The sequence below is a fragment of the Camelus dromedarius genome, chromosome 5, assembly GCF_036321535.1.
Source record: "Camelus dromedarius isolate mCamDro1 chromosome 5, mCamDro1.pat, whole genome shotgun sequence".
Taxonomy (NCBI): domain Eukaryota; kingdom Metazoa; phylum Chordata; class Mammalia; order Artiodactyla; family Camelidae; genus Camelus; species Camelus dromedarius.
In genome coordinates, this window is record NC_087440.1 from 37656820 (window position 1) to 37669755 (window position 12936).

A 12936-nucleotide genomic window follows, 5' to 3' on the forward strand; every position below is an offset into this window, starting at 1 on the left:
CAAGACCACACAGCAATTACATGGCAGAGTCAGACTGAAGCACAGGCAGTCCAGGCTTCAGAACTTGAGCTTTTAGCTACCATGCTCAATCATTCATTCATTCATTCATTCAAACTGTGTTTAATAAAATAGATAATAATGTTATTATATAATCTTCCCTTAAAATACAGGACACAAATACATACATATAACTATAAAATGAAGGTGGAAAGTACTACGTTCCATAAAAGATGAAAGAAGAGGCACTGTTAAGTTAGAGAAAGGAGACTACGTACATGAATTGAGGAGAGTAGACAGGAATCAGTAAAAGCTTAATGAAGAAATGAGAGTTGCTCAAAGGAATGTCCGTTAGTTTAAATACCAGTATATGATACTCATAAAAATAATTTTGTTGGTAATACAATATGCAAGGTATGTTTGGTACTGAAGCTAAGTGTGAAAATAATGGTAAATCTCTATTTCTCATTTTAAGTGACTGCTGGCCTAACTGACCCTGAACAAAGTATGTAAAAAGACAATTCAATTTTAAAGTGCAAATATGCTTTTGTTGTAGAAATACATCACTGGCTTCCTGATGCTAACAATGAGCAATTTTCAGTGAAGAGAAAATTAAAATACTTGAAAAGAGATTGATAAAAAAACTAAGACAGGAAATACAAACTAAGAACCCAGTTTTTACTCCATAAACTTCAGAAAATTAAAGTACTATTAAGACAGAAGTCTGCATATGCTGGACAACTAAGAGGAAAAGTTATTTAAATTCTTAAATACGTCCCAAGTAACAGATGCCATTTCTTATCATATCTTGATTGCACTGTAGCAACTGGTATCACAGAACTTTAAACTTTTACTTTGTTACATAGCCGTATTTTCTGAGCTAACTAGATGTATAACTTTAAAGATTACTATTTCCTTTTGTGTTAAAGATTCAGAAATTACTACGTTATCACTGTACTATGAGCTAAGTTATTTTAAAATATCAACTGATATTTCTGACTGTTATGCATCCTACCCATTACATAAAACTATTAAATAGATTCTCATTTAAAAACAGTCCTTAAGGAAAAAAATTCTTGATTCTATTTCCACAGTTGTAAAGATGGGAAAAGGACAAACATAAAATGGCAAATTATTATTTTTGGTCGAAAAATAAAAATAACAATACATCTATATTTTCATTTTTCTATAAACTAATTTTTTTCTTTAATTCATGTTAGAAAAATAGATATATTTGAAAATGTATGAGAGTGAAGGAACCTTTTCTTTTTTCAAGAAGTTCACCGTAATTCCTGAGTTTGTCTTGCAGGGAACACTCTGGAAATGATTTAAATTCTATACACTTGTACATTCACTATTCCTTTAGTATGACTGCATTCCCAAACTCCAATTCTGAGAAAACAGAACAAGACTTTTTCTTCAAGTCTTTCAAGGGTAGACTTATCATTTATCAGAAGATAAACTGTTTATTTTAAATTGATATTCTGATATTCCTAAATGTTTAGTGAAGACTTCAAAAAAAAATCAATTTTTTCATCTGTAGTTTGAAAATAAATTTCAAAATACAGTGGTAAAAACTGATGTAAAAGTCTGAAGGGACTTGCTTTTGCCAGAACCTAACAGCTATCAGAGCTATGGAACAGAAGTTACCGCTCTTTTATTAGGTATAACTTTTATATTGAGATATAGTACAGAATGAATCAGCCCTATTACTGAGCTTTGACTAAGTCCCTAGCAGGATACTAGTAAATGAATAGGCATCACATCATGAAGCAGATGTATGTTTTAATGTTGATTCCACTATTTACTGGATACGTAAACTTGAGTCGGTTTTTGTAACCTCTCTGTACCTTTATCCATCAAATGAGGAAAATGTAACCATCTCATTGTATTATCCTAAGATAAATAAGATAATAATACAGACAGTTCCTAACACAATGCCTGGCACTACAGAAATGATTCTTTTGATACAGTTTCTGAGAAATGGCAATATATCCATTTTTTCCCCCTGAGAAGTACATACAAAATACTTACTGTACATTAAACATTTTGCTAGGTACATTTATGAGCCAGGAAGAGTGGCAGTGGGTACAATATCACTCACATAATGATAAAGGCCAAGACAGAAGTTCTAAGTTAGTATTCTGAACTAATGTGGTATACATTTATTTGCAGAAAAAGGACATAAAGCAATAAATGTAGTATTTTTTACAAAATATAGATTTGAAGTAAAAATCAATTTCATACGGTTGGTTAAAAATTAAGACTAAAAAAAGATACTCTCATTAGAGGCCATTTTCAAGTTTCACCTCTTAAAACAAGCATCTTTAGTTATTCTGTAGTAGTAGCAATATATTTTCTAAAAACTGTACTTTAAATTAAAAGGCTTCAGATAGAACTAACTGTAAAACAGGGGCAAGTTTATTTTACCAACTGCAGTAATCCAGTATTCCAAAGTTATCTTTGAGCCTAATAAAAGCAACATCTACATTATAAACTTTCTAAAATCAATTATACCTTGGTAGTTCAATATTAAACTTCTATCTGGGCAGAGTTAAGAATGGAATGGTGGAACACATTGTGTACAACAGATAATCACTCTAGAAGGAAACTAGAAATGGCCAAATTTCTAATAGATCTGCACTATATATTCTGTAGAAGACTCTGGAGTAGAACTCATCTTTGTAACTCATTCTCTCCCACACAGTAAAACTAGGAAGTTTCCCCCAGAAAAGACAGCAAGACATGAAGAAATAGTTTGTATGTGTTTTTTTAAATGCATAAAATGGAGAACACATGGGTTAAGACTGAACTCCCTAAACTTCCTAGAAACAAGGCACTAAATAACTGCCATATAATTCATTCGTTAAGATATTACTTTCCAGGTACTACACTAGCCACAGAGTAAAACATTCTGGTGTAAGGCACATACCTTCATAGGTTTCAGGAGGTAATAAAATCAACAATTCATAAAGCCTTTGTCTATAAACTACAGATGGTGTCTTCAAAGGACTTCCATATGTTTTTAGTATTGAAGAAAGCCTTAAAATGAAAGAAAAAGTCTATCTTAAGTGTGTATGTTACATAACAATGTACAAATATTGAACATGTTGACACACAAACATAAAATAGCTATATACATACTAGCGAATGTGCTTTTATTTATTTATTTATTTTATAAAGTGTGACCTTTAAGTTAAAAGAGGAATTACAAGTGTCACACATGAAAACCATTCTACCTTTTCTATGACACTTCATAAAACAAAACTGCCTATTCAGCTTAGATTTCTAAGGCTGTAAATATTTTGTCTAGAAACTGAAACTCTTCCTGAACTCCAAAATTTACAACTTTGCATTTGTGAAAACTAAAATCTGTTATGTAGAAAAGCAATTGGCCAAACAGGAGACACAAATACCTAGAGAAAAATCCAAGTGTTAGAAACTTGATCTGGAATGCTATCATCAAAAAAAAAAAAAAAAAATCAAAATACGCAAAATCATAAAACAAATTTACTTTTAATAAAGCACACTCTGAGCCAAATGTGTCCCCAAAAGTTCCAATCATAAGATCTCTTACCACCAGCTCCTCTCTTCACTCTCTTCTTCTACTTTCATGAGCTCTTCTTTATCTTCTATTTTTTCTCACTACTGGTATTAAGACATTTTACTGATGTTCACTCATCTAAGCAATACTTATTAAAGGATTACTACTCTTTGCCAAGGTACCGTATTATCAACTGGAATAAACCCATGAAGATGTCATGGCATGAGGTTTCCACGTACTCTAAGAAATGTTGGCAATGTTTATTCATTTGTATTTTCTAGAAAAACAGCACTTGTGCTATTTCTAGTTTCAAGAAGACACTGACTACTCATCATTTTATTTAAGAAAAAAAAAGGTGGTTCCATTTTATATCTTTCAGCTAGTAAACAATTTACAGAAAACATTCATAAAACCTGGGTAGAATTTTTTTAGTTATGGAAGTTAAGAATAAATCCACTGTATTTTTGTATTTCTCTAAAACTAGATGAGAAAATTACAGCTGATATATGAAATATATGAAAACTTAAATATTCACAAGATGTTAAGAAATACGAATTGTATTTAAAAAAATCCTGCAACATTCATTTGGTTTAAATACAACAGAATTTAGTTCAGAGGGTTGGTATGTCTGTGTGTTTAAACAAAACAAAATGAATACAACAAAATAAGAATTTAGAAGAGCATTCCTAGGGGTTTCTGCTTCTATTAAGGAGGGCAGTTTAGAGTCTCTGAAAGGCCTTCCTGCTATATATACACTTAGATCCTAGAAAAAGATAATTTGCACTGCTAGGCTTGAAGAAAGGGACTTTTTCAAATCAACCTCACCCCCGCCAACAAGCAAACATAAAAAGCATGAACAAAACACTAGCTAAAATCAGAGTGGAAACACCAATACTGATACCGATACCAACACAAGAACTTTCAATGGAGCTTGTGCCCATGGCAAGGTGGGAGTGATAAATGGAATCTCTAGAAGGTGATTTGAACAGTCCCAGCTCCTGACAGATGCAAAGGCATACTGAATTAAATTCAGTTGAAGAGAGAATTAGTAAATTGGAAGAGAGAGCTGAAGAAGTCACACAGAAAGCAGCAAAAAGAAGAGAAATAAAACATTATAAAAAGACTGAGACATGGAAGACAAAATGAAAGGATTAAAAATTTGTCTAATCAGAGTTCCAGAAGAAAACTTAAAAAAGGATGGAAAACAGGCAATATTTGAAGAGATAACAGCTACTTTTCTAGAACTATTGAAAGGTATGAATGAATCCAACAAATTATACACCATGCTGCAGAAGTTCGCAAAATTGCCAATTAAAGTAGATATTGTGAGATTCAAGTTTTAAAACTCCAATTATATGCAGCTTATGAGACACAGCTAAAAACACAGTGAAACGGAAGACATACCACACATATACCATAAAAATTAGACTTGAATCAAAAAGTATTATTAAGGACAAAGAGAGTTAATGTATAATTATAAAACATACAACTCATCAGGAATATGTAACTGCTTTCTCAAAATATGAAAAAGGGAAAATTAATAGAACCATGGAGAAAAACTGATAAACCCAGCATCAAGTGGAGGAGTTTAACATTACTCTCCATTACTGATCGGTTAAACAGATAAAAAATTAGTGAAAATAGATGGAACAATGTAACTAAAAAAAATCCAACATGTTGAGGGGAGAGGATATAGCTCAAGTGGTAGAGCGTATGCTTAGCATGCACAAAGTCCTGGGTTCAATCCTCAGGACCTCTGCTAAAAACAAGAAAACCCACACACATGTTTGTCACAGAGCAGGTCTCAACAAATTTAAAAGGACAAATAACATACAGATCATATCCACTAAGGACAATGCAATAAGGTTAACAATCAGTAATAAACCTATTAGCTAAAACCTATTCCACACATTTAGAGACTTAAAAATATACTTCTAAATAACTCAAGGAAATAATAATGAAATTTAAAAATTTCTTACTTAAAACTGAAAAAAATGAAAATAATACACATCAATACTTTTAGGATTCAGCAACTGGGCCCTTAGAGAGAAATTTAGCTCATATTAAAAGAATTAAGAGAAATTCCATGTGCTAATAAGCATTCAAATTAAGGTATTAGAAAAAGAACAAGAATTTTAAAAAGCAGGAGTAATAATAAGCAATAACTTATGAAGTTCAATTTAAGCAGTTATTCTTTGTATAGATTAATAAAAGATGGATCAGGAAAACCAAGAGAAGGCATAATGAAAACTTATCAGGAATGGATGAAGAGACACTATAGATATAACGGAGATTAAGATGATAAGAGAATACTGAGAACAACTTTATGCCAAAAAAATTTGAAGATAAAGATGCAATGGAAAAATTCCTGGAAAAATCTAACAAACAAGCAAAACAAATCCCCAAACTAGACCTCAAATAGTTAATGCAATCAAGGAAATGAAACAGCAGTTTAAAAAAAGTCCCAGAAAGAAAATAGCAGGTCTAGACTGTTTTACAGACAGGTGGTTTCATGTGGGACATCATTCCAGTCTTATAAAAGATCCTCTGAAGACCTTAATGAAACATTCACCTACCTCATTATATGAGGCTAGTATAACTGATGAAAACTTGAGGAGGGCAGTACAAGAAAAATTATAGAGCAGTCTCACTGATGAATATATGGGAAGAAACCCAGACATAGGCAAACCAAATCCAGAAGTTTGTAAAAAAGATAATTATTTCCAGCTTATCCCAAGAATGTAACCAAGTGAAAAACTGGTCAATAAAATTTGTTACATTAAAGTTATCAGATTAAATCATTTATAAAAATCAAAACCCATCCATGATAAAGAAAGAAAGAAAATGTGGCTAAGAAGTGGCTTCCTTAGTCTGATAAAAAATATCTACTAAAAATCCTACAGTAAACATCATTCTTATTTGTGAAACATGAGCGGCACTCTTTTTAATGAATCACTTCTATTCAGTTTTAAATGGTAGTTATCTGGTTAGCACATAAGAGAGAACACGAATGAATAAATGAACAAATACTGTGAAGGGACAATTCCTGAAGAATCTATAAATAAATGCTTAATAAAAGAGTTTAGCAAGGTGGCTGGGATATTTATAGATGGCAATAAAGAGATTACATATACATATTTAATAATTGCAAAGCAAAATATGAAGTATCCAGGAATAAATTTTTTAAAAGGACACATAAAACTTTCAGTTTTATACTTCGTCAACAACCTCAGTAATAGGGGAGAGGTATCATGTTTGTAGGTATGGTAAAAATAACAATTACCTTTAAATGTATCTATGGATTCTATTTAATTGCAAATAAAATTTCAACAGGAGACAATCAAAACTGTAAAAAGGGTCAAATTATGCCTAAAGATGAATAAGGCCAAGAAGCTTACTCTAACAGATATTATACTTTATTATAAAGGCAATGTGGTATTGGCACAGAAATGTGCAAACACACCAACTGAACACAACAGAGAGCACAGAAACAGACCATGTCTATATGCGAATATTAATACACAACAGAGAGGAACAGTAATCATCAGAGAAAGCATGGATTTCTCTGTAAAGTTTGGGACAATTTGTTATCCACACCAAGAAAGAAAATGAAATTGGAACCCTACCTCACTCCAAGCACAAAAATTAATTCCAGATGGATCGAAGACTTAAATGCTAACCTTAACCATTTTAGAGAGAAATAAAAGAAAGTATCTTTGTAACTGTGAAGGAAGTTTTTTTTTTAATCAAATGACAGAAAGTACTAACCAAAAGGTAAAAAAAATTGGTAAGTTTGACATTTAAATTAAGAATGTTACTCAAAGAACGATTTTACCTAAAAATAGGTAAAGATAGGAATAAATAGTCTTCACAGAAGAGGACATAATGAGGAACAATAAACATACAGAATGACACTTAAACCATCAGGAATCAGAGATAAATTGAGATCATAATGAGATACCAATTTATACCTACTGGATGAAGCAGAACTGATGTCTGAGTATCGCTGGTGAAGAAGTGGATCAAAGGATACTCCCATTACCACTGACAGACATATGCAAGACTTTTGGAAAATAATTCGGATATTTTATTGACAGGAGCATGAGTAAGCTGCTGTATATTCACACAATTAAATATTATACGGCAACCAAAAAGAATGAACAAACTTACACACAGATGAAGTTTAGAAACATATGTTGAGTAAAACAAGTCTCAGAAACAGGATGATAACCATTTGCCTGATCAAAACCAAGCAAAAGCTTAACAAGGTACTATTTAGGGAAACACATATATGGGATACACTTCTTAAAAATGCAAGAGAATGACAACTGTAAAATTCAGGATAATGATTACCTCTAAAGTAGGGCAGAAAGAATGGTAGTACAGAGGAGCACACGGGTAACTTCGACACTATCGTTAATGTTCTAATTCAGGGCTAGCTAAATCCAGCCCACTGCCTATTTTTGTAAATAAAGTTTGACTGGAACACAGCTGCACTCATTTATTTACAGATCAGCTATGACAGCTTTTAAGATACAACAACAGAGTTGAGTAGGTGCAACAGAGACTGCCTGGGCAGAAAAGCCTAAAATATTTACTCTCTGGCCCTTTACAACAAACCTTCACTAACCTCTGCACTAGGTGTGCAGAGTTCATGGGTGTTCATTTTTATATCATTAAATACTTTTTGTAAAGACTTTCTCTAAAGTATACATTTTATTAATTCGGAAATTTTAAGTGACCATGACATTTACTGGATTAAAAAAATGTTTTATCATATACGTATAAATCAAATATATGAAAAATATAAACAACAAAAAACCAAAACTGTTAACAAGCATCTGGTTCTTAGGAACACAGAATAGCACTAACAAACCAATAAAGCGCATACCTGAAAAGGTTAACAGGCTTAATATTTAATTTCTTGGTTAAATCTGACTGTATGGAAGATACATTATCCACCAAGTAACTTTCCTTCCCTTTTAATATGTATTTTTCTTTCAAGATCCTAGCCTAAAAAAAAAAACAATCATATAACTAAGTGTTTGCCTTCCTCTGCAAAAGGAAAATCATTCACCAACCATAGAAACTTGGCCTTATTAATAATGCACTTTAAAAGATACTACATAATCAGAGAGTAACTGATTGCTATTAAAAAATTTTATCAAATCTAAATAGTGGATCCTTACTGAGTTAGCAAATCCACAGCGCAAGGAAGTGGTGGAAGAAGATGCTGCATTACTTCCTCAGTAAGGAGATCACCACAGTGGGAAACAAAGCTCTTGACAGCTGAAAAATAGAACAGACTTTCACTTGGCAGAGTGTAATGAATCATGAAAAAAAGCATTCAATTATGGTACAGCATTTGCATTTTTATTAAAGGAATAAACAAATGTCCTAAAACAAACAAACAAAAAAATCTTGAAACTCCACTATAAAAAGGAAGCTAACGTCTTCTACCTCCAAACAAAAAAAGAAAAAAAATCAAACTTCTAGAATTACTATAAGAGACCAACAACCAAGTTAACCAAACGTTGCTTTCCTGGGGTTTCACTCAGCCCTTGAGCTCAGAAGTAGAAGCTATCTTATCCTCAAGTTTGCCAGTTCTACACTAGCTCTGACAAACCAGACTGACTTTTGAGTCAGCTTGTTAGGTTTTATAAATATTACCTGAAATACGGAAGTTTCTTTAAGGAGTTATTTCATATGTAGAATAAAATGAATATTTTAAAGTCAGACTCAGTTTCAAGGAAGCATTGATTTTGGTTTTAATTATTCATGGCATTTTTACTCTTAAAATAATTTTTTCTTTTCAAAGAGTAAAAATGTCATGAATAAACAAAGCCAAAATCAATGCTTCCATGTCTTTTCAGGGATCCCACACTTCCTTAGTTCAAATTTTCATGGTGGATACTATTTTTAATAGTCTATGTGTTATAGAAGGGCACAACTTTCATATACAAAAAACTAAATGGAAACCATGCTCAATCAATGCTAGTTAAATCAAACCCTAGTATTTCTGAAAAGAGAAATGAATGCCCACTTAACACAAAGTAATCTTGACATTTCTCAACTGGATTGCATAAAGTAAAACATGCATCCTAAGGATAAGAACTCTTAAATTTGGCTTATGACATCATACTTGTGTTATAATCATTAACCAGTCAATTATACTCAATAACAAAAATCACCAGAAGCAGTTTTTTTCCTCCCCTAAACTTAAATAAGACATACAAGAATGTGTAAAGTTCAAGGGTGGAATGGAAAAAGCTAGAAGAAAGAGAGAGAGAAGACTGAACTCAACCTACCACAAAGAGCACCAGCTCGTCCTTCCAAGGTTACCTGCCACGTAAATGAATCTCCTCGGCTCTTTTCTGTTTCTAGATCTTTAGGAGACACTGGAAAGACACACTTCCACAACAGTAGAACTCGAGCAAGGTGATGACTGACAAATGCAGGACCTGTAATTTATTCAACTTGTCACTTGTAAAAGAACCCAGCAGTTGTTACTCTTTAAAACTCTTTCCTCTTAAGTATATTTTAACCCACACTACTGCTGGATTACTTTGTCCCTTCTCGTTTCAATAAATGTACTACCGGATGAATGACTGACGGCACTGAAGTACAGAGAGGAAAAACAAAAAACAGTGAAGTCTGAGCTCCAGCGTCAGCCCTTCCACTACTGCTATGACCTCCTTGAGACTCAATTTCTATTAACCATAAAATGAAGCCAGAACCACCTGTACTGCCTGTCTCCAAGGGTTTCTCAGTCACTTTAAAGTAGCCCCAAAACTAATGTTTTCCCTAGTAATTCTACCTTTTGATAGCAATTTGTTAAAAGTCAAAAATCAGATGTGACCCATCTGAATGAAATTTTTTCTTCTTAAGATTTCAGAGCAACTACATTTATGAAGTGAGTGATCATGAATACACAAACCCAGTAATGAAAGGCAATATATGATGGTAGCTTTTTATAGTCATATTCTAGTATATGTGAGGGATGGTTTCAGGACCCCCACAGATAACCAAAATCCAAGGATGCTTAAGTCCCTTATATAACATAGCATGGTACAACTGTCCACCGTACCCTTGAATTCAGAACCCACGAATAGAGAGAGCTGACTGTACGTACTTGATAGCGTATAGCATTATCAGTTATGAAAAAAGAACAAGATATATAAAAATGAAAATGCACAGCTTTTTTCTCCAAGTAATTTTCTTTAAAATTCTTGGGTAATCTTAAAATTCTCCTACAAGTACTCCCTACTTCTCATTCCCATGTTCTGCTGCTTCTTCAGTATGGCAGCATGGCACAGAACCGTGCTGGGCTCTGGAAGGAGAGGTTAACCGAGGTTAACATCCTGGCTCCACCCACTTACTAGCTGTGTAAGCTTGGATGAGTTCCTTAACCTTCTTGTGCCTCAATTTCCTCATCTATAAATGGGGATAACAACAGTATTTACCTCATTAGACAGGTTCTGAGGGTCATATGAATTTATATGCAGTAGAGTGCTCCACTTGTGATAGGCATTTATGTATGTGACATTATGCAGTTATCATTCCAAAACAGTCTCATCTGCATATGAAGAGGTGAGTGAGCATAATGGCAAATGAAAGGGCAACTAAAAGCCAATCTTTTTTTGATGCATAAAATTTAGTACATAAAAAAAATTAATTTTGCCATTTTTCTTCTGACTTGCTTTTTAGGAAGAGGCCCTACATTTATCCCTACAGCAAAATAAGCCTAATTCAGTACTCTTGGCTCACTACTTTCTTTGATGAAGTAGTACTGAAAACACACTAGGACTGCAACAAAATAAAAAAAAAACTAAAGTAAGGCAATTAGGAAAAAGTGACTGTAAGAGGTTTCTGTGAGTGAATGCATGCATGCACATGTGCACAAAGGCACACTCCTATGGAGTGGGCTGTGGGAACAGAAAATTCTGAATGCAAAATTTAGTCAGATACCAAAAAATAAAATAAGTCTGGAGCCACCAGGAATACCCATAGTTGATAAGAAGTTTCATAAATATTTGCCATTGTACCTCTAAGATACCTCATGAGTTCAACAGTGAACAATGTACCATTTCTTTCCTAGAGAGGCGTCAAGATAATGAACTCAGAAACATATATGAACTAACCTAAAAAAAAAGTCTGTAGTAATTACAAAATTAAAATATAAACAACAGTAAGTTTATTCACACCAAGAATAATACTGGATCCAACAAAAACTGAACTCACTTTATGAGCCACCCAGATACGAGACACTCGTAGGTATCTGCAAGTAAAACAAAGGTGCTGTGTGCATTCAAATAAACTGGGAGTGTGGAGCAAAAAACGCTAAAAACTATTGTAGTTCGTTTTTGAGGAACAGACTTAAATGTTGCCTATTTGAGTTTACATTAGTTCAGAACAGTGAATATATGAAAAATAATGTAAATAGTGAAGAAAATGCTGAAAATGCAAAAGAGGTATTAAAACTGCCAGGCAAAACTTAAAGCACTCAGACAGTCATCTAAATACCATTTCCCACAAAAAGAATACTCAGAGCTCCTTGGAGAAATGACTGATTGCAAGTCTGGGGCAGGAAATATATGATGTAAAAGCTGGGACATCTTGTCATGCCAAAAATAAAGACGTTATCAAAGAATATAGGTTCATGTTAAGAAGACATATGAACTAACTAGAAGGCGCTCTCCACTGACTAAAGATGAGATAATCTAAGGATCAAAAGGAATAATGACTGCAGTGGATTGAAACATAAATATACAAAAATCTATGAGTTTATAATGATACTTAAGGGCAAAACCTCCCTGATCCCCTTTGAAAGTTGCTAAGATACTAGTAATACATTCTAAAAATTGATATTGAAGGGGAAAATAATGCATTAAAAAATAAAGGCCAAGAAAACACAATAATTAAATAAAACATTAATTTATCCTTTTTGGTATGTTGAATATGAAAATGCATTAAAAGATTGTCTCTTTTAGAAAGGAGAAAGCATCACTTGTAGACTTCTTCCAGTGGAATTTTGACTGCTTCTGTTCATTAAAATACTGCAATTCTTAAGTAGTTTATTTTCCCCTTTAATTAACCAAGAATATCAATATGGCAGGCATGAAACACCTGGCCAAAAGCAAATAAAAGCTTGTCTACTTTATCCCTATCACACTGTGAAATCATGATCTATGCCAGGGGTCAACAAACATTTGCTATAAAGGCCCAGACAATAAACATTTTTGGCTTGGAAAGCCATAGTGTTTCTGTTGCAGTTACTCAGTTCTGTCACTGCAGTGCCTGAAGGCTACAGACAGTATGTAAAATGACTGTGGTTGTGCTACAATAAAAAGTTTACTTATGCATACCAAAAGCTGACTCTCATATAATTCCCATGT

The 12936-nt window shown here is 33.1% G+C and overlaps 1 protein-coding gene across 5 annotated transcripts in view; it reads right to left on the minus strand.

Moving 5' to 3' along the window:
• The window catches only part of HEATR5A (HEAT repeat containing 5A), an 87691-nt gene that overhangs the window by 44960 nt on the left and 29795 nt on the right, over nucleotides 1-12936 (minus strand). For all 5 annotated transcript variants that reach the window (XM_064485875.1, XM_031453543.2, XM_031453541.2 and 2 more), the window contains 3 exons: nucleotides 9850-10002; nucleotides 8731-8830; nucleotides 2930-3039 (listed from right to left, as the gene is read on the minus strand). In XM_064485875.1, the coding sequence (XP_064341945.1) occupies nucleotides 2930-3039; nucleotides 8731-8830; nucleotides 9850-10002 (363 nt within the window). The remainder of the gene's footprint in view (nucleotides 1-2929; nucleotides 3040-8730; nucleotides 8831-9849; nucleotides 10003-12936) is intronic.